General features: G+C 36.0%; 2 protein-coding genes across 9 annotated transcripts in view; one reads left to right on the plus strand and one right to left on the minus strand.

The window, feature by feature from the left end:
- Positions 1 to 2,429: 2,429 nt before the first annotated feature.
- On the minus strand, positions 2,430 to 15,844 carry Pex13 (peroxin 13). Its single transcript, XM_069820386.1, has 6 exons — positions 15,585 to 15,844; positions 15,079 to 15,399; positions 14,649 to 14,896; positions 9,336 to 9,527; positions 7,433 to 7,711; positions 2,430 to 3,443 (listed from the first exon to the last, which is right to left on the minus strand). Exons 1-6 carry the CDS (start codon positions 15,665 to 15,667, stop codon positions 3,235 to 3,237), a joined length of 1,332 nt encoding a protein of 443 aa, XP_069676487.1. The 5' UTR covers positions 15,668 to 15,844; the 3' UTR covers positions 2,430 to 3,234.
- The window catches only part of LOC138695959 (reticulon-4-interacting protein 1 homolog, mitochondrial-like), a 56,903-nt gene continuing 49,753 nt past the window's right edge, over positions 15,844 to 22,993 (plus strand). For 7 of the 8 annotated variants that reach the window (XM_069820379.1, XM_069820373.1, XM_069820376.1 and 4 more), the window contains exons 1-3: positions 15,844 to 15,942; positions 16,237 to 16,341; positions 16,704 to 16,941. In XM_069820379.1, the coding sequence (XP_069676480.1) occupies positions 16,294 to 16,341; positions 16,704 to 16,941 (286 nt within the window). In that variant the 5' untranslated portion in view covers positions 15,844 to 15,942; positions 16,237 to 16,293. Of the gene's footprint in view, positions 16,020 to 16,236; positions 16,342 to 16,703; positions 16,942 to 22,993 lie in introns of all 8 variants that reach the window. The other variant, XM_069820374.1, reaches the window with a different exon arrangement.

Raw genomic sequence — 22,993 nt, forward strand, 5'->3', positions numbered from 1 at the left:
CTTACAGCGAAAACAATATATTTGTCGATTTACTGTAGCCTCCTCAGATTGATGCCATCTGTTGTCATATCATTTCGCAAAATCTTACTAATGTAGCAAATGTAACTTGTACAGCCGTCATGATAGCTCTTGAAGCTTCAGTTTTTTCTCTCTCTCTCTCTCTCTATTTTGCTGTGGTGTGACGACATTGATGTCCACCGGTCCGGTGAGATTCGGAATAAGCTGATATTGTTTTGTTGATTGTTGAAGTCATGTGATGCCATAGTATCACCCATCCAAAATTAGTATTGAGCGAAAGGCGCAAGAAATGTTGGTAGACAGAGGAAGAGATTGATACAGCAGTTCTAATTTATGAGACCAGAACAGGCCTTATGAAGCTTATCCCTTGATAATATATATTACCTGAAGCAGTTATATGATTTACAAGTAGGCCTACTTTAGATTGACAAATCGAATTGAAACCCTGACAGAGTTACTACGTGAGCGCTGGCTGTCTTGGGGAGGAGCAAGTGAGAAAGCACGGGAGGGGAAGGGAGAGAGCACTATGCACTGTACTTGCAGGTCCACTCAAAGTTTGTCAAACCTGCTAACAAAAGCATTAAAAGGTTGACTAGTTGCCTGCAATGCTAGCATAATGGAACCTTCCTAGCCGACAGTCGAGGCAAAAATTAAGAATCCGTTATTGTGGTAATACTGGAGAGTGGTTCTTCTATTGGTCGCGATGCCCACACACACACCCTCTCAGATATTTATGTGGTGACTGATGACTGAATGACTAGGAGCGAGGGGGAGAGAAGAAAGAGAGAGAGAGAGAGAGAGGTTCCAGAAGTTGGCGTGTTTTACAGGGTTTCACTTGAAGTTGTCAAACTATAGCTTGGGATAGTGTGTTGTATTTATTTACATTCATTGGTATTCGTACATCGCTTCACAGCTAGAATATGAAACTTTTCAATTGAAAAAAATCTTAATAGTACTATGAAGTCTTAATTACAGTCACAGTCTAGTTGAAATATGTATAGAAGAGTTTTACAATATAATCTACTAGTACAACACAAAGTTTTAGTATCAATACTTAATACAACACAGAAATATTCTTGAAGGATTGTTGAATGTCGTGAATTCACTTACAGAATAGAAGGCGTGAGAAATTAGGTACATGTTTAATTTGGCCCTAAATAATCTTTTTTTTAGTTTCATTTTTTATATCCATAGGGAGGCTATTAAAAATTTTACTGCCATATAACGCACTCCTTTTTGATAGCATGGTAGACATGCTGATGAAATATGAAAGTCATTTCTTTTGACGCGTATTTATGCTATGAACTGTTGAATTAGTTACAAAGTTTTCATGATTACATACGAGGAAGTTTATTAATGAAAAAATATACTGACAAGCCATAGGAATTGTTTGTAGTTTTTTAAATGGTCCTACGTGATTCCCTAGAATAGGCACCCACTATTATTCTAATTACTCTTTTATGTAATATATTACTATCTGTGGAATTTCCCCAGAATATTATTCCAAAACTCATTACCAAGTGGAAGTATGCAAAGTATAATGTTCTTAAGATAATGATATTTACTATCTCTTGCATAGATCTAATAGCAAAACATTCTGAATTTAGTCTAGGGATAATTTCTTTAATATGATTTTTCCAATTTAACACATCGATTTGTAAGTCAAGAAATTTGGTTGCTTTTATTAGAGACCTATTGTTAATTAATTCACTTTAAATTTGCGAGGTTGAATTTGGACAGGATTTAAGTTGAATTATGTTTTGTTACAATTGAATACTAATTTATTGGTTGAAAACCAATTTGTATTTCTAGTGGTGTGGAAGAGAAGGCCTTATGGCCTTAACTACACCAAAATAAATACCAATCATATTTTGAGGAGAATTGCCTCTGTTGAAGATTGGAATGTGTTATAATTACTATACTTGCGTAATCTGCAAATAATATGGGATGACTTGCATCTTTTATTGGGGGGGGGGGGGAGGAGAAGAAGTAGAGGACATAATATTGATCCTTGAGGAATTCCATTATTAATAATTCTCCATGCCGAGGTAGATTTCATAGTTGTATGGATTTCGACTTTGTTTCCTATGTATGAGATATGAATGAAAACACTGCTGTGCAATGCCTTTAATTCCATAATAATCTAATTTGTCTAGCAGTATTTTATGATTTATACAGTCAAATGCTTTGGATAAATCACAGAAAATCCCTCCAACTTGTAATTTTTTATTAACTGCTTCCAGAATTTTGTCAGTAAAACTAAATGTTGCATTTTCCATGTATTTATTTTTTTTAAATCCAAACTGTATCATAGCAAATTAACGTTTATGGTCTGCAGAATTGTTGCAAAGTGGTCTTTCGTGAACTTTGAGAAAGTGTCACAGGAAACAAGATAAAAAAAAACAGCTAAATAGTTTTCAACCCACTTTAATAAATATCTTACACAAATTCACATAGATACATTGAACTTATAAAAACATACAGAGTTGCAAAAGAAACTACAAACAGTCCTAATCCTTTTACTGTAATTTGCTAAATGTATAACTTTGAAATGTCAACTGTAGTACCGTCATTGTAGCTTGTAAATATATTCTTAAATTTCCATTGTTATACACACATTATTTTGTTCTCTACCTCTGTCACACACACACACTGACTGCAGCACACAACTTTCATCTGGTGTCATGTAATATTCAATCAATTGTGAATACTATGTTGGAGCAGAAATATAATATTAAAAGGATAAATTCTTAAGCAGTGAACCTCAAGTACAAACTTTTACACCACTATTTTTGTTCGTGAATTTCCTTTTAAATGCGTAATCTTAATTATATTTTGATTATTCCACTTCTGAATAGATTTGTACTCACTGATATATAAACACAAAAATCTGTGCTCCTTGACCTAAAATAGCCACAAACAAGAGAAAATGCCCTGTATGACTGCAACATTGCACAAAATTCCGTTAACAAGGAAGCTGCATAAGCCTAGCTTTAATAAAGATAAAAAATAATACAAGAGGCAAGGATAATCAGAACTTGCAACTAACAGAATGCAAAGAAATTCTCAAATTCGGCAAAATGGAGAAATATTGAATGCAAATCTCTATTTCATCCAGGTACAATGTCAATATGTCCATATTTCTTGGGGAATGAGGTGGTCGTGTTCTGAAGGAAGTCATTCAACCAATAGAAAATATATTTATTTCTGTCATTACTAATATGGTGGCATTCCAGCAAAAGGATCCTGATTATTAGGCCTTGAATTCACAACTACAACTCCATTCGGATCGTGGTCTGGGGGAATCCAGGAGCTTTGTGGTGGATGCTGAGCATCACCATCAGGTTGTGGTCCAACCACTGGTGGAATGTGTTGAGCAAATGGTGTAGTCACTGGTCCCATCGGAGTACTTGTACCAGGTGGTGCTGGAACATACAACATATAATCACAGTCTACTATATACAGTCACGAAGCTTGAGTTTTGAGGGTGCTAGAAACAATAGACTGTGACGGTACTATTTTGCATTGCCTGTAATGAGGCGATATTAGTGATCCTAGTGGTGAGCAACTATCTAATGTTTGCATATTTACTACGTATTGAGCTTCGCAACTGTATATACTAGACTGTGATATAATGTTAATATAAAATCCTGAAGTATGTTTATTAACATTATTACTTTACCTCTATTATTATTATTATTATTATTATTATTATTATTATTATTATTATAACACCACTAGGTTGTATTGACATTTGTGGTCGTCTCTCCTGACAGTGGCTTGCATGAGAGTTCATAATTTTGGGTTGTTTTATCGAATCCAGTTTTAAATTGTCCCCCGAATACTGCAAAATTTGCCTTTCTCAGAGTCAGAAGTCTGATTTTCTGTAGATGCTGTGATAAGCAGTCTTGTTTCTCGAAAGCATTTGGATAATTTCCTATTAATTGACTGAAATTATTTATGAATGTTTGCTGAGATTTTATTTGCATAATTATTTTTAATAAAATAATACTCGGTAAATGTTTTTGTATTATGTTTTAATTCTATCTACCTCTCCAGCCCCCAGCTAAAATGTAATGCAGTGGAAAATTATTTAATTAAAAGTTCCAGTTTCTACCACACACAACAAAAGCTGATAGAGCAGCCTATTCTTTTTCTATGAAGCATAAATAGGAAGTAGTATTTAGTAGTAGTAGTATTTATTTATTTAACCTGGTAGAGATAAGGCCGTCAGGCCTTCTCTGCCCCTCTACCAGGAGATTCCAACTACAATATCAACAATAAAATTACAATTAGTACTGTATTGCAAAAAGAATCAGTGTCGAAATTTTCCTGAAAATGCACGTTGTCAGCATTGCTGATACAGAAAAAGTGGTCTTAGGCTTGCCATCTGTATCTCTGCCTATCAGTGTATAATTTCTCGCAAATTAAAGGCAATTCTGGATTCGCCCATACATGCTACAAGCCCTGTCCATCTCAAACATCTGGATTTAATGTTCCTATATTATTAAGGATGGAATTATTAAATGAAAAAAACATAAATGTCAGCACAAACTTAAAATAAAACAAATTATGAGTGCATACTTCACGAGTCTGTACACATTACGATGAATGACTAAATATTTTAAGCGTTTAAAATTGAAAATTTCTCCTTTTTGATAAAATACATGTTCTTCTTTCCTAATGAAGTGCTGGCTACCAAATTCTATTAGAGCACTGATCTCTAAGCAGCCAGCTTTGTTTTGTTTTCGCATGTTCACTCAAAGTAGACCTGAACTGTGTAGTAGGGTTGAGTGCTGTCGATCTATACTCCACACATACCTACACTGCTGCGGGTTGCTTGGAAGTTTTAGGTAACCAAACGCAGGACTCTAATTATAATCTACTGTCTGTAATCTTGCATCCTAATTTTACATTCATGTCTGTTTAAAATAACATTGCAAGCAAAACTGATTAGTGAAATAAAAATTTTACAAAATTAATGTACCTGAAAATAACATACAATAAAAATACAAAAATACCAATAAGTGTTTACATGACATCTTGATCCACATTTCAGTCTTCAACTACTGAAAATTACGAGGCAAATATTGGGTAAGGGCCGGTATCAAGAACTTTTTCCATGCATCAATCTGATGGAATGGAACGACCTTTATTATTTATCACTTTCAGATAGAAAAATTCAGACTCATAAATATGAGGAAATGAAGCATGACTGTAGTATTTCACTGCACTTTCTCAAATTTGAGTACCGGTACTTATCTACCGATGCTAGGTCTAAAATGATTTTTCTTTTGACTACATTTTGAGTGAAATATAATTTTATGGTTATCACATTTGTTCATTATTAACACTGCAGACTGATTTGCATGTATTGCAAGGAGCAGAAAACTACTACAGTCAACTCCGGATATAGTGAACCTCTGTGGACTTTCATATTTCGTTCACTATATCTGAAGTGTCTCTCCCCTAACCTTAAATGACAGAACTGAATGAAATTTTGAACAAGAAAATAAATTATTTCATTTTTGTGGAATGGATTACACTATATACTGTTACTCACAGTTGATTTACTATGCTGTCGAACCAAGTCCGCTTGTGAAAGACCACGTTCAATGTCAGTTATAATATTCGCCTTATCTTCCAAAGAAAACACTTCACGCTTCGACATTTTTATACAGTACAATCCCTGTTGGAACACTGGATCAGATAGAAATGCAAACGCTGTTATGGTGTGACTGCATACTCAGCTTTGCAATTTCCCGAAAACTGGGAGAGGGTTGATAGAGTTTGAAAGCCATCGAAATCTTACCTTCATTTATGCTCTGGACATAATGTCATCTCCTTTTAATAAAAGAAGGCAATCCTTTGACGGTGGAGGATTAGAAATACCAGTAGGGTAGAGTATCTGAGAACAGAATGTCCTTTGACAGTGGAGTGAGGCAAGGTCGTCATGCATTGTCTGGATTTACAGTACAGCTCATTTCCTAGGAATCACTAATCCTACCTTTGACCTTTGACAAAAGGAGTAAGAAACTTAGAATGTTGTTCTCAACATATTCTTTCAATTTTATACAAGAAGGTCTGACTTCAAATAAGAATTTGTCAGGATACAAGGTTCACTATAAACGGAAATATTAATGTACTTTTTAATGTATGCGGGTCGGAACCAATGATTTAGGTTTACTATATCCAGAGTTGACTGTATTTGCAATTTAACATTACTAACATAAAATGGAGGCTATAAAATTTTCTTGGGTACACCTGAAGTTCATATTAATTACACGTGTAATATGAAGTTATTTCTTATATTTGTAATGATTAGCAGTGGCGTAGCATGAAATTTTGAGCAGGGGAAGCTAACTCAAGTTGTCTTTCATGCAATATGAGAAAACGTATTACAAAAATACAGTCTTAAAATAAATAGTAGTCAATTTCAAGTCAGCAGTCGAAGATTGGTTGGAGCATCGTAAGTAACACCAATAAGGCATGATCTCAAATGATACGTAGTAAAATATGATTCACAGTTCACACATATCTCTAACAAATAGACATGTATACGTATAACATTAGCTCACTCCCTGTCATACTTAGAGAAATCACAATATTAGTATCATTACGTAAGTATGCGTCTGTCTTTTGGTTGTGTCCTTCATTGACAGCAAGGGAGTCTGTCATTTGTTTCTTAAATCACACTTTTGTTCGTAATTTAGTCTTGATAATACAATTGTCCTAAAAAAAATTCAAGTAAATTAGTGTCAGGAACTGTTATTTCGCTCATTATTTATTATATCAGCCACAATGCACACTAACACTTCAACTGAACACAACTGACGAAAAGGAATAACTCGGAAACTACTTATTTTAAATGTTAAAGCTGGCTTCTTGTGAGCCTTGCGACTAGGGTAGTTTAGTTAGAAAGGGATGGAAAATCTGCGGGGTGGATTACACAGAAGAAACCAGTCTGCTTGGAAGCTGGTGTGTGCAGGCTTCTTGTTTACTGCTGCATCACAAATCATCCTGAGCTGCCGCATCACAATATTTAACGCGTAAATATAAATTCTATTAAAATTAATAAATAATTTTCTCCATAAACTGCAGGTTTATTATGAAATTATTATTAACTGGAGAAGCTAAGTTTTTTAGCTTACATTGACGCTACACCACTGATGATTAATGACCAGCATTTTCTATGATGACCAAAATTTGTACAGATCCAGAAACAGTAAGCACTGAGCATGCACGGTATGTTACTTGGAAAATTCAGGTGTCTGTACCATGATCGACATGCTGACCATCTCTTATTTGGAGATTCAAATTAAAAAAAACACTGGAGCAGTTCACGAATTTTTATAGTCTGTAAATTCTGCTGAACATGACCTCAAATTAATTCATGACCAACAGTGTCCATTACCTTGATGTGTGTGAATTCTCGAGGCTTGTTTAGAAGCTGACCCTGTTCTGGTTGTAAAGATTTTTATGTAGTTGTATGGGACATATCCCACCCTATTTCCGTCATCTGTGGCCAGAAGCCATCCCTTGACATTACGTGGCTGCAGTTCTTGTGGTGCCAGCATCAGAGACTGGCCGGCATTGAAGCTGATTTCTTTGTCAGAGGCAGCTGCGAAGTCATACAGAGTGACAGCTGAACAGCTCACATCCTTGCTCAGTTTCCACTCCTTTGGGTTGTAGGCTGTTGGCAGAAAGATTGTGTATTAAGTCAGGAATTCTCTAGTTTTATAATAAACTATGACAACAAAACTCCTACTCATGCACACAAAGTAGAACACAATTAGCCATTGTACTGAAGAAGGTTAGTCGAGAAAATTTGATAATCCATGTCGTACCTGATTTTCATATATAGGCTATTCCATCTCAAATCGTCCAAAATATAAGGAAACTATGCCTTGCAATTTTTAAATAAAATTAAGCATTTTGTATCTGTAGGCAACTGTGATATAATGTTTTGTGCTAAGTTTGAGGCATCAGAAGTTACTAGTTTTCAAATTAAAACGGTTTAAATTCATCGTATTTTCGTAAAATTCGCAAATTCCAACTGTTATATCTTTCAAACCCTTCACTCGAATTATTAAAATCGTAGTCTATTATGATCTTCAGAACTTAAGTTCATGCTGATGTACAAACAGGTTTTTTAATATGTATAGTAAGTGGAAGATTTGGATATTTCTTTATTTTGATACTTTTGCACTAAACAAACATGAACAAGCCAACAAACAAAAAAATAAATATGTGACAAGATATTCCACTTTTAAACACAAACAAAACACGCATTTTATATTGATGGTAAATTGATAAAGAAGTATTGAAAAACATTATTAAGAAAATAAATATAATACACGTGGACTTCAAACAATATGCTGTGCATTAATCAGTCTCTTGTGTTTTATGTCCGACCCATAAATATTTCCGAATTTATAAAATTAAAAACAATAAATTCAAGGAACTTATTACAAAATTATCTATCATAAATGCATTGCTTCATTGTCAGAGAAATCCTGAGATCATTCAATATCATCTCGAAAAAGTCTCAATTCTATTTCCAACCCCATGGAATTCTCCTATTAAATATGAACAAAATTCATCCAATAATTTAGGAGAAATTATACACTGATGGGCAGATATACAGATGGCAAGTCTAAGACCGCTTTTTCTGAATCAGCAATGCTGACAACTTGCATTTTCAGGAAAATTTCGACAGCGATTCTTTTTGCAGCATTGTACTTCCTCTTTATGCTTCATAGAAAAAAAAATAGGCTGCCCTATCAGCTTTTGTTATGTGTGGTAGAAACTAAAACTTTTACTTAAATCATTTTCCACTGCATTACATTTTAGCTGAATGGCTAACGCTCTGAATTTCCATGCTACAGATCTGGGTTCAAGTCTTATAAAGTTGAAATTTAAGTGTTGATGGATTAAGACACTTTTCTCGTATTTTTATCATTTCACGTTCCTTCATAAGTCACTACTCTGTACAGCTACTGGAATAGGAATTTACTGCCCTGTATCACATCACCAAATAATACGAGGAAAACAAGCAAGCTAAATAATCCTAGAACCATGCGAGGTATTTTAGAATTCATTAGTGTCATCAAGAGAGATTACTTTCAACTTGCCATGTGACAGTCCAAAACAGAAACAGTGACAAGTACTTTGATCCTTTCAATGGAGCATAAAAATTCAATCTGCTGTCGCAAATAACTTGATAAAAATATATTCTCAATTGACCACTGCTAAGTATGATAACAAAAGGTCACAGAGCCAGTGTCATCTGATTTGAGAAGGCATGATTTACTTACGATTTATTGACTGCGTAGCATTCAGAGAATTCACAAGCTTCCACACGAGGTATGGCCCACTCATCATTATGCCCATGAACAGGAGTATTGGCCACGAAGCTCTAGAATCCTTTGCATCAATCCCTGCTGATGCTCCAGCTGCCGCTACTTGCTGCCAAATGGCTTCCCTTGTAGGGTTCTCTCTCCTCAAACCTGCACACACACAAACATACAAAACATATTAAATAGAGAAGAAAACAGTGGTGCTTTATTCATGAAGAGTTTTGATTGGACTTGTTTCATTGCTGTTAAAATATAAAAAACACGATGTTTCAAAAGTTGGATATACCTTCACTTTAAGGTAAGGGAAGGTGAAAGATATTTCACCATTTGCGGACATAATAAATGGCTAAATCCATTTTGTTGACTGATCTCTCAGAATAGGGACTTAATCGCAAAAATATTCACACTATAAATAAATCTACTTGAAACTAATATAAATCACAAAAACTGTATTCCACAATCACTTTTTGAATATGTATGTTTTATTATTGCACATTTAAAACAGAGATCCATGAAATTTGCGAGACGCAATAATACAAATTGCTTCATTTTGCCAAATTTTGCACCAGTTAACACTTCTTCCCATAAACCCAAAAAACGCATTTTTGATCGCGAAATAACGTGAATTCGTATAATAATGAGAAAAAGTAATTCCAGTTTTAAACAAATTCTAACAATAGCCGTTTTATTCGTGAAATCTTTATGATAATGTATTTTTATGTAATATTTTTGTAATTTGTCTTTTTTCCGTTTTTCGAAGGCATATTCCATTCTGCCACTTTATGAACAAATGAATGCAGCTGTGTATTAAAATAAAATCACTTTCACAAGATTCTACTTATAAGAGATGATTGCATTCTTCCATTTCACAAAAGTTGGTGGTTGGTATCTAGTGCACTGGATTTGATGATTCAGAAGCAGCCATGCATTCTAGTAAAGGGCGACATTACAGATTTTGCTTGGGGAGGGAGGGTAAGATTTTTTTTATGGAAAACCTTATAGGCTATCTTACTGTACTTCCCTCCCCTATTTCCTCTGAAATAAGCTCTTTTCCATATCATAAAACTATGGTAAACTTGACTATAAAAATGCGCTGCACATTTTCCGAAGTTCATTGTTGTTTCCTTCATTTCTTAAGTATTTTTATTAAGTCACAAACAGGACTGATATTATGTTTTTTTTTTTTTTTTGTATGAGCTGTATAGTTTATACCACTTGCTACTTGCGCTTTTTCTGCAATTGTTATTTTCTTCATTGACTTGCCTTGTTTTACTTGAGAAGAGAGTAAACAACTAAAATAGGTTTTATCTTTGCTTATTAAATGACTGTGTTTCTTCTTCAAGTACCTCTTTAACTTACTTAGGACCATACTTTCTTGCTCAGTTTTTTTTTACACATACAAAATACTCACAAAGTTAATGATTTTCAGATTCAGTGTACGCAAATCCACAAATAACAATCTCAGTATCTGCACACAGCATCAGAAGACGACTTGATCTTGGAAGGTACATTGGCACGGACACATGATCACGACAAATCACTTATATTTCCAAAGTGATATTCTTCACTTTGACTGCTTAATTAATGGAGTTTAACTAAAACCTTATCCATATAAAACAAAAATGTACAGCATCAATCAAACTTCTTACTGTATCCAACTGTTTGCTGACAACATAAAGTCCACTATAATCCACTGTAGTCTATTCAGTTTTTGTTTTTCATGAGAAATGAGGGATATTTTGATCGGTTTTCATTATAGATGCCTGTTGCTAGTAGCCAGAGTTGGGGTGTAGTCATACTGCAGAGCTGTGTCTTCTGCAACTGGTATTGATGATTTTAATTTACTTCTTTTGTGGTTTATGGATGGACAGTATAGAAGAATGTGCTCCAGATCTTCATCATGATTATTACACCACAGACAAATAGGATTATCAGAAAGGTGAAATCGGTGTAGGTGCAATTGTACAATGTGACCTGTTATGGCTCTTGTTAAAAATGTTTGAACATGTCTGGGCAAGTTCTTGTACATTTAAAGGTCATTTGGTTTCTTTTGTACAGACTGTAAAATTTTTTCTTTGTTAGATGAGAGCTAGTTGTTGATCCATAGGTTTATAAAATGAGACTTTACTGAAGCAAAGGCACTGGATACAGATATCACTTGGAAGAGGTCTTGGTTGCAAATATGTTGCCTGTTTTGCAATTTTATCGACTTTCTCATTTCCAGGTATACCACAATGACTAAGTATCCACTGAAATGTTATTTCAAATGTTATGTACAGCATAACTTAAATACTAAAATAATATAGTGATTTAATCAACAAACTGCAAAGAACAGTCAACTCGCCACTCATTGTTTTTAGTGCAGTGTAAACTAAATTTGAAATCAGTGTTGATTTATAAATTACTCCAGTAGGGTTAATTAGAGACTGAGATCCTTCTCGAGAATATCGAGACTGTTTTCAACGGTTCAAATACTTCTGCTTAGTAAATGAATCTTCATGCTCTTCAACACCTACTGCATGGATGTGCCACAATATTCCAAAAATGCTGAGATTATACTTATTTCAAAGTCAGAAATTTCAACAGATTGTTCTGGAACATCCCAGCCACAATCAGAGCATTGCTATATGACTGACTAGTATAACTTTGTAGGAGTCCCATCTTTTATTCTTTAGAAGAGCATACATAAAAAAGTGCTTTATCTCTATACTCACCATGGATAGATACTGTGTAAATAGCCTATATCCGATGCTGTCTCAAAAGTGCTATGTAGCAAAGTATACAATGGGACAATATTCGTAAATAGGATTTGGAACCAAACACTATTATTCAATCAACTTTATATTCATCATAACTATCATAAAACTTGAACTGTTCCCTGCTTGTATACGTAATTCAAGTGGTACAGCACGAAGATCGCTTGCAGATTTTGAGTTTGCAGGTAAATTTCTTTGGCACCTTTAATTTATATTTCTTTTTAGTGACTCCTGTAGAGACAGGAATGGAAGTACTTCTAATCGTAAACATTTACTTGTTTAGAAGTATAATTTTTAATACTATATAGGGTCATTCCACGAAATGGACAAAAACACTGAATTTTAAAATTATCGTTTTTGTCTCTAAATTTTCTATTCCCTTGAATTGCATCACTAGTAAGTGAACTTTCACAACATTTATATATTAGATATCCCCTCAACTAACCCACTAACCTTGTCACATATCTCGAGATATCTTAACCTTGTTACATATCTCGAGATATCTAAGTGCAGTCACTTTCGAGTAACGAATCTTGGAAATTGGGTGAATTGTCCTTTGTACAAATAACTTTTGAATGATATATCCCGTTCAAAAATTCTAATATTCTGGATCTAACTTAGGTTATAGATAATGCCAACCTCAAATAGGTCTATTTATTTATTACTTATATCGGATTCTGTCTTGGGGATTCTCCCTTCCGCCTTTCCTGAAGGTCATCTGTACCGTTTTCCTGGCGTTAATCTGAAGTTTATTTTTGTCAGCCCAGGTCTCTAGTGCCTTGATTGCCTTTTGTAGTTCTGTTCTGTCTGGTACAAGAGCGAACTCCTCCAAATGGTCAATTCCTTCAAATACCTGGGCGTGACACTCCAGACAACGGTAAAATCTTTCAGCAGCAGTGGCAGCCACAAAGGCAATCTTCGACATAACAACTTTATCTAGACTATCTCTACAAACCGCCTTGAAACTCTTCGATGCCAAGATCATACCCATCCTAACGTATGGAATGGAAATACAGTAGAACCTCTATTATCCATGGTAATGAAAGGGGTGAATTGAACAGTTAATCGAAAAAAATCGGATAATCCATACCGATACCGTAAAAGATTTTCATAAATTAAGTGCATAATATATATGTCTAATTTTCTCCATTGTCTTGTGTTTAACATGCTAGTTAAAGGATCAGAAGGTAACTAATTTATGTCCGGTTTTAAGGGTCAAGGGAACTCCTTGTGATGGTTGTCTACTGTCTGAATATATAGGAATGGGCAAATCGCAATATAGCGAACGTAGAAGCTCCACCAACCACCCTTCCACTTTTCCCCTACTAGCTCAACAGACATTGTACGTGATAAGCTAGTGTTGTGTCGAATGCACATTTCATGTGGGTGGGGATAACTTTCCCTACTGGCGTTCGCTGTATTGCGATTTATCCATAGGAATAGAGGTCTCGTGTTGTAGATTTACATTGATACTCGTACTTTATACAATTTATTCTCTCTTTTTTTTTTTTATTAAATCGAGCACAGCTGTAACGCCAATCTCATATTCTGATTCGACATGGAATAAAGTTTCTGCTTTCGCAACCTCTAAATTATTTTCGCTTTTTTCATAACATAAGTTATACAGTACGGTCACTTCAACAGTAGGACAAGGACTGAATGGTAACGTATTTTACAATTGTGTGGAAGTTCTTGGGGTCATTACATTGAAAGCAGGTAATGACTAATTTATAAGTTGGGAAAAACAACCCCCCCCAACAAGTAACTCTATAGGACTTCATATTTTGTTCTGCAGCGAAAAAAGATAGTGAGAGTGAAAGAGAGAGAGAGAGAGTCGGATAATCCACCGATCGGTTAATAGGGTGTCGGATAATCGGGGTTCTACTGTAATCTGGGAAAAGTTAGGAATAAAAAAGATCTATCAACCATGGAGGCCGTGAAGGCACGATTCCTGAAGACCGCCCTTGTGGTATCAAAATACACTCGCTCACAACTCGTCTATGTTCTTGCCAGGGAAACCTTTCTAATGGAAGACCTCAGGATTAAGTATAGCCTGCCATCTACAGGAAACTGGAAAAGCAAATGGAAATAAGAAGACAGAAAGCAACAGAGATTTGGCCCGAATTTTATACAACTGAGGCCATGGTAAATAGAACATGGATGGAAACTAATCAAGACCTACGCCACTTTGTGAACTCTATGGCAACACACGGCTACCACCACAAAGTGTGTAAAGTGAAGACCTACCACGATCCGAACGAGACATCCGTGTGTGAATTTGTGAACGCGCCTGTGACCACTACCACGTCACATCATGCAAAAAACTATCCAAATCATTAATTGAGACCTACACGGGATCATAACCTGTGAAGTGAAATTGTAACTAAGTAGTGAAATATTAACTCTTGATAGTCATATGCACAACTTGTGCGCGTTTCCGTTTATTATTATTTATTACTTATAATCACTCTGAACCTGTAGGAATATGTCAACAGCACTGCGTTCTTTTACTTACCTATTAGATATAGTAACTTCTTGTACAGCCACTGAAGAGTCCGGAAAACAGCAAAAGTAGAAAAAAATTGTCCAAATAATGTCCTTAATCTCCCAAAGTTCTCTGCAACACTGAGAACTGCACGAAATGAACTATACATTGCATTAAATGTGGATTCCAGCATGAAACTGACGGACCCAAACGCATGAACAATGGATTCAATTGATTGGAATGCTGGCCGAGAACTTTCTTCTGCCATCTGAATAAACCTGAAAGGAAATTTTCGAATATAAACAGCACATTTATATTACAAATACCCAAATGTCAAAGATAAAATGGATACAAAATCAGTCTTATAAAGCAAAAAATTCGGGATTCTTTTACTATAGGATAGTAATAAATTGATTATCTGCTATAAATGACACTTTCGCTATATCTTGACATGTTGTACCTGCTTTCAGGATCATTGCCTGATGAGTTGTATCCATATCGATTCATTCCATAACCTCCATATGAACCATATCCACCGTATGTATTGCCATAACCACCAATTCCCGAAAAACTACCATAACCAGTTCCATAACTTCCATATGACGAATACGGTGAATAGTAATTGGAAGTGCCTGGAATATAACTCTGTCTCACTATTTGCCTGTGTGGACGAGGCGGTGGTGCTGGAGCAGTCCGAACTCTCCTTACATTCAGAGGCGTACCACTTGGCAATGTTTGTGTTGCAGGTATTGGTGTTGAACTTTGTAACCTATTGGAATCTCTGAAAGAAATGACATAAGCATATATCAGATCCAGGCCCGATAATGCTCATAGGCATACATAACTTATAAGAATTAAAGTTATGCATGAAATTCGGTCATGTTTATAACGAAATGATTACATTATGTTATAGCATTAAATAACTGCATCTATTGACATTTCGAAAAACAAACTACAGTAACTTACGTGACATTTTGCATAGTTGGATCTGCGATCATAGAGCGATTATTTCCACCCGCCACTTCCCAAGGTTTCAGGGGAGCGGTCATGTTCTAAAATGTTTATACACTTGCCAATCAGAATAAAACTTCGGAATCTACATGACCACCGTCCACGACTACACATACATCATGAATACGCATGAATAAGCGTAATTATTCAAGGTAATTTAGTGCCACTTGAAGTACTAAATGCTAATCGAGCTGCACTGCACTCTGCCGAGCACTATAGGAAGCGCTGCTACGAACAGTTGAACAAGTATATTTGCGACGAAGAGGGGTGAAGGAGGTGTGGCCATGGTGCAATGTCTTCTGCTAGTTTCTAGGTAGCCGATTATCAATAATAGGCCCCATTGGCCTTTGTGAAATATTGTATGATTAATCATCAGTAATAAAATGATAGGTATTGATAATAATGATTGGCACAGTTATAGTCACCAATGTTTACACAACATCGTGAATTGCATCCATTGGTCGACCTTTGAATAAAATTTAGGAACACACAAAAATAACCATAAACATGTGACAGCTGATAATTACATTTTAACTCAAATAAAGAAACACCCTACATCCCAAAACTGGCATCAGCTAAGTTTTAATTTTTTTTTTTTTTGTTTCAGGTACTTGTTCTGATAGAACGATCAAATGATTGTTGCAATTTACTGCCCTGGATAGGAATGGATGAAATTTTATTTCATGTATCTCAAAGCTTAGAAGCTCTGCAGGTATAGATTACACGAGTTTCAAATTGTTTTCTGCCTCAAAATTAATATACATAGTAATTATTATTAAGCTGATTTGCTTATTAAAGTTGCATGAGATGTTAAAAGAAGTGAAGGTAATGCAAGAGAGGAGTATGCCTAATGTTTCACTTCATATACTATAGGTCCACCTATTTAACTAGTTTTTGGATATGCAGTTGCAATTGAAAATATTATGAAGGAGGAGAAGTATATTTATAATTCTTATTATGATTATCTACATCTAAATTAAGATCAGAAGGCATTAGTTTAAGTTTAGGAATGCAGTAGTTTTCATTTTGAAGAGGAATATGGGGACTGCATTGATGCTCAAGTGTCTCCATTAGGTCCAGCTATATTCGGGGGCACAACATGGTCGCCACTTACTCCAGAGCTATTCAGAGCAAGCACGAACATACGCAGTTGATGTGTGGTCTGGACCTAGAGGTGTACAAATCCAGGAAAGTATTCAACAAACATGGCAGTGGCTATTGGCACTCACGCAAGAGATAAGAAGACTTTCTCTTCAAGTACTGAATCCTCAGCTGATGTACGATCATTTCATGCAGTTTCTAGGTGCTGAAAGTAAGTAAGATATCTCAGCCAATAATCGTCACCCTGAATGTCGTCTGTAGTTTAAAAGAGCGTAGAGATAAATACCAGGTCTTCTGTAAGTCTGTGAAACATTTCAGAAATTCACCACAAATAAAATGTATTATCCGTTGCTTAGCTTATTACACAGAAATGTAAGGTAAACTTTCCAAGCTTTTTTTTTATTTTACACATCTCACAAATTATCAATGTTTCCACCTTGCTGATATGGCAGATATCTAGCCGATAACCCATTTCATCCCACACGCATGTCAGCATATCATGATCAATCAGTGCCACAGCCACAGTGATATGGTCGCGAAGTTCCTGAAGGTTAGCAGGGAGTGGGAGTACAAAAACAATGTCCTTTACAAATCCTCACAAGAAAAAATCGCAAGGTGTTAAATCCGGAAACCTGGGTGGCTACCGCATTAAAGAGTCATCTTCTTGTCCACAGATCCTATTCAACATTGTGATGATAGCCTTGTATGTCATTGTGGAAATGAGCCGGATACCCGCCTTGTTGGAAAATGTAATTATCACAGTCTTTTTCCTAACAAAACTAATTCACTATCCTCCTGCTAGCGGCAAACCATGACAATTGTGCGATACAGCCTTTTTTCTAACAAAACTTGGAGAGTTTCTTGTTCTATCGGTATAAGAATTACAATTATCCATTGCTTAGTTTAATGGTGAATTTCTAAAATGTTTCCTGGACTTATAAAAGACGATATATTTAGAACTGCGCAAATGCTTAGTTAAGTGTTAGATTGTTATTTTTCCTGTAATTTTTCTAACATATATTTTTCTTTTTTATATTGCGTGTTGTAGAGTATTTCGTGCCATGCCTTGGGCTTATGTTATAGAATGAGCATTGGTTCAAGTCTTCATAGGGAAAGAAATTTTCTCATGAAATTTCGGCAAGTGTATGGGACCGATAACCCACTCAGTATCATGATGAATTTGGAAATCCAGTTTTGCAAGCTAGTGTAACTGTTGTGGGGAACATCGTGCTAACCACACTTTACTGCCATACTGGTTGGTTGACCGTTCACCCCTACTGAGGCTTGTGAATGTGAAGCCATTTGTCAGTTGGTAGACCTTGATCCCCCTATGAGCTGTTGCACAATGGATTCTTTGTTGTTTTGTTTTGTTTGTTTTGTGTAAAGAATTGTTCATTTAACAAATCCTCACCAATAGGCCTAAGTGAATCCAAAATTCGACGGTTGTTAATAAACTAGTCATATATATTTATTATAAAATAGTCATCATAAATATGCTGAGCCTTTTTCAAACACACACTGCATACTTTACTTTATATGTATGTAGGCCTACACTTTATACAGATGAATATCACTTTGCCATATCTAGTCACCGAGTTTCTTGGTTCTGAACATCTTCCATAATTAGGTCCCTGTTTTAATAGTTTGTTGTATTCCTTCATTCCAAATGGTCTTCCGTATCTCTTATATATCAGCCCCGAAGAATATGATTTGTAGGAAAAGGTAAGAATTGAATGGAATTTTTCTCCAAATGCCGAAAGTATTGCTCATACTGCTCAGGCAGTGATTACACACTCAGGACACTCAGGAATAGTAATTTCCATTTCAATGTATTTAGCACTTAGGTACAAATAGGCCATTCTGCACTCCATGAGCTGGAAATCAACCCAGAAGACTGCAATGTGACACCAGCCTTGCGATGCTATCTGGGTTTAATTTCATAAAATTTCTCAGGAGACAATAAATGTTTCCCGAGATAACAATGTCTGATTTGGCTTAGACCTGGCAATCCAGCAAAATGTGAGGTAATGATTCAACCTCCATTCCACATTTCCTACAAGTTGGGTCATCACTAAGGCCCAATATGTGTAGATGCTTGTTTAGATGGCAATGTCCAGTCAAAAGTCTGGTTACCCATCTTAGAATTCACCTTTTCAAAGCCAGAAGTTGTTTACTTGAGTCAGGTTTTGGGTCTCCAATAAAAAGTTTAGCCTGTCTCGTAACTCTTGTAGATCTCAGGCTCCTATTTTTTTATTTATTCATTAAAGACATCAGCTCAAAGAATTTGAGTGACCACAAGGGTCCTGAATACAATAAACATGTACAGTATAATGTGATTTGAAATATTAAAGAAAAAAGAAAGTTAATTGTTGAAGGCAAATAATATAAGTGGATTAATTGAAATAGAGTTGATGATGTAATATTTGAAGAGAATCCTTGATAATATTTATAAGAATAAACATTACATAATCAAAAGGAATGTGAAGTTCCTTGAGATAATTCCATGTGAATTTTGTAATTGAACCTCTACTGCCAAACAGCAAACCAATGACAGACCATTGTTTAAGAGGGACGTTGTACTTTTGAGAAAGATAAGGCAGACAAGGTTGATATATAGACTTCTTCTCAATATCAACCTCGGTGGCCTGATTTAGGTTTCTTTCGAAACGGATAGTAGGGTCAAGAACAAGAGCCCGTTTTAAGCATCCATTAATAGCAATAATGTCTGCTCGTCTGAAAGAACCATCTGATGATACACAATGTACTTCCTCATGAATCTCCCAATTTAAAGTTTTTAACGATGTCGCCAAAGCATGTCGTACATGATGATGTCTAGCATTGATCAGCAGCTCGCCTTTAGGGCATTGTCCAAACACGTGTCCAAATGTTTCAAGCTCACTACAGTCTGGATGATGGTAGCAGGTTGTGCTTAGAGTTCTGCCGGTACTGCGCGAACCACCGAAATATTGTTTGACATTTTTAAAGCATTGGACCATTCTGAGGAAGATAGGCCCTTTCGATTGCTTACCCATGAGTTAGCCTTGGGGAGATCACTATAAACAATAACCCCTTTACCTTTCACCAAGTTCTTCTTTAGAGCTTGTTTATACATTTAGAAATGCCAATGTAAGGCTCTGGCCCATAATATGGGATTGAAGCTCCATACTTGTCCAATAAGTCAGTTTGTTCATTACAGTACACTTGGCTATGTCCTGGGACCCAGAGGAGTTGTACTTTATTTCTTCTGAATAAAGTTCCCAGGTAGTTCTGTATTCTTCAACCAGCCTGGAGTCGACTCTGTGCGCACTTAGTGCATCCACTGCAACTTGACTATCAGAGCAATGTAGATATTCATGTGTTGACAAGATCATTTTAGGATGAAGGATGAGTGGAACGGAGAAAAATTCTCTCCGGCACTGGGATTTGAACCCAGGTTTTCAGCTCTACGTGCTGACACTCTATCCACTAAGCCACACCAGATTCTCATCCCGATGTCGGATCGAATCCTCTCAGTTTAAGTTCCACCTCTTAGGTTCCCTCTAGTGGCCTACCCTCATGCACTGTGTCATAGATGTATGACAGTGGCACAATGTCCACACATGTGCAGAGGTGCACTCATTATAAGCGACTAAGTGGCCGGGATCCAATGGAATAAGTGCAGTCTTAAATCACTTAAATGATTATTCGCATATCATATATTATTATGATGTACCGAAGTACATATGGTATTTCTGTGCAGAAATGATGAAGGATGAGTGGAACGGAGAAAAATTCTCTCCGGCACCGGGATTTGAACCCGTGATATACGAAAAACAATCACTTAGTGATTTAAGATAGCGCTTATTCCGTCGGATCCCGGCCACTTAGTCGCTCATAATGAGTGCACCTCTGCACATGTGTGGACATTGTGCCACTGTCATACATCTATGACGCAGTGCATGAGGGTAGGCCACTAGAGGGAATCCAAGAGGTGGAACTTAAACTGAGAGGATTCGATCCGACATCGGGATGGGAATCCTGTGTGGCTCAGTGGATAGAGCGTCAGCACATAGAGCTGAAAACCCGGGTTCAAAACCCGGTGCCGGAGAGAATTTTTCTCTGTTCCACTCATTCTTCATCATATGATGACGCAGAATTTCTGCACGGAAATATCATATGTACTTCGGTACATCATAATAATATAAGATCATTTTAGGTTTTCCTGAGCGCAAGTTAATATAGCAAACAGTTCAGCTTGGAAAACTGTAGTATATTGATCAAAGGGGATAGATATTCTAGCCTTAAGTCTTACACCATAAATCCTTGCTCCAGGACCAGTGTCAGTTCTGGAGCCATCCATGAACCACATCAAACTATCAGGTGGTAATTTAAGATAATCTCCCTCCCATTCTTCCCTATCAGGAATAATACAAACTGAATCATACTATCCTGTCTCATAGCAACAACAGGATTGATATTTGTTGCCATCTTCCAAATATGTATGCGCCCAAATGCTCCATCTCTTCCTATCCATTGGCAAAGGTCATGGAGTCGAGATGCAGCTGACATGGCTGCGAGATTGGATTGCGAGATCCAGAGGAGGTAAACGCAGTAGTGCCTCTAGAGCCCTTGTAGTAATTCTCATGCCTCCTGTGATACCTAAACACGCAAGCCATTGTACGTGGTCCAACAAGGTCCGGAATCACCATACTACTGCTGCGTACAATATCATAAGACGTAGAACAGCACAATAAACCCTATGAAGGATTTTGGCTGTAGCCTCCAAGTATATCCAGATGCTCGTCTGCAAGTCCAGAAGGTAGCAGTAGCCTTTTTTGTACGATATTCCACATAAGTTTCCAATTCAGTTGGGCATCAAGGATTACTCCCAGATACATAACTGATTTGTTTAAAACTAGTGCCCTACTAAATAAGGAAACTCTTGGTATATTTTTTAGTTTTCTTTTCTTCGTAAACAGAACCATTTGTGTAGAATTGTGTGTACTAAATAGCGTCGGATTTCTATGATATATCATATTTTTATCCTGGTCTCTTTTTACAAACTTAAGTTAAATTAAATACATTTCTGGCTTTTCTGAACACGTTGACACTATTTTTATTGGTCACATAAGTGGATACCAGTATTTTGCCATATTTTAGAATTAAGTCACATTACAATTGTTTTAACAATTATCCAAACATTATTAACATATTTTGTATCAATATTCGCAAGATATTTTGTTTGCGTTTGGTTATTTATTTTGAATGTCCTTTCCATAGACATATTTTATGGTTAAATGAAATTTGAAAGTAACTGGATTCGCCAGCAATAAGTTTTCAAAATGCAAAGAACAAAAGAATGTTAGGAATATGGCCAGATTGTTTCTGGTCGATCTCACCTTCACACTCTTCACCCCTTCCAAAGATGTAACACACTTAAGAGGTTCCAACCCCTCTGCTGCTAGGTAGTACCGGTAGTTCATAGTCAAGGACTCTGTTAACATACTGGTAGCTGTAAAAAAAATGGCCACTCAGAGGACAGGCAATGGATTTTTTCACCCCTTTTTTCCCCCCGCATCTAATTTTTATAGGCTGAACAGTCCAATACAAGGAGTTAGTATTCACAAAAAGAATTTTGTAGAATGTTAAATAAAAATGTCTTTTAAATGATTTTTGGACAATATTTAATTTGTTTTGCGTCATAGTTCCAAGTTTTTATGTCAGTTTTTTTTTTGTATTTTTTAGGGATAAGTCATATGTATTTCCAGAGTTTTTTTTAGGTCATTGATTAAAGTTCACGTTAACACTTTGTTTGTTAAAAACATAAAATTACTTAGTCACACGTTAAAAAGTGTTAAAATTTTTTTAACTTCGACAGACGGCTCGTTTCAACATGATGTTACGTCTTCATCAGTGTCTCTTGAACTACTGGCGATCTTGAATTCTGCAATGTGCATTTGTCGATTGTAGGGGTGGGGGTATGTTGCTCTTATGGCGGGGGCTGGTTGTTTGTGTGTTATGACATATCATGACGTCGAATAATTTGTGAGTATTTAACTGTAATTGTGTACATATTAAGTATATGTTGTGGGTATGTTATTGTATGTTTATATATTTCGTATTGTTCTAAGATGTTTAACTGTGAACTTTTTGGTGTGATGTGTAAAATTTCCATATCTATTTCTATATTATTGTAGGTAGTCATGATTATTGTTGATAATGTGGTCTGCATAATTTGATGTGATGTAGGGTTTGGTTATAGCTTTAATATGTTCATTATATCT

Source organism: Periplaneta americana, chromosome 3, assembly GCF_040183065.1.
Source record: "Periplaneta americana isolate PAMFEO1 chromosome 3, P.americana_PAMFEO1_priV1, whole genome shotgun sequence".
Lineage (NCBI taxonomy): Eukaryota > Metazoa > Arthropoda > Insecta > Blattodea > Blattidae > Periplaneta > Periplaneta americana.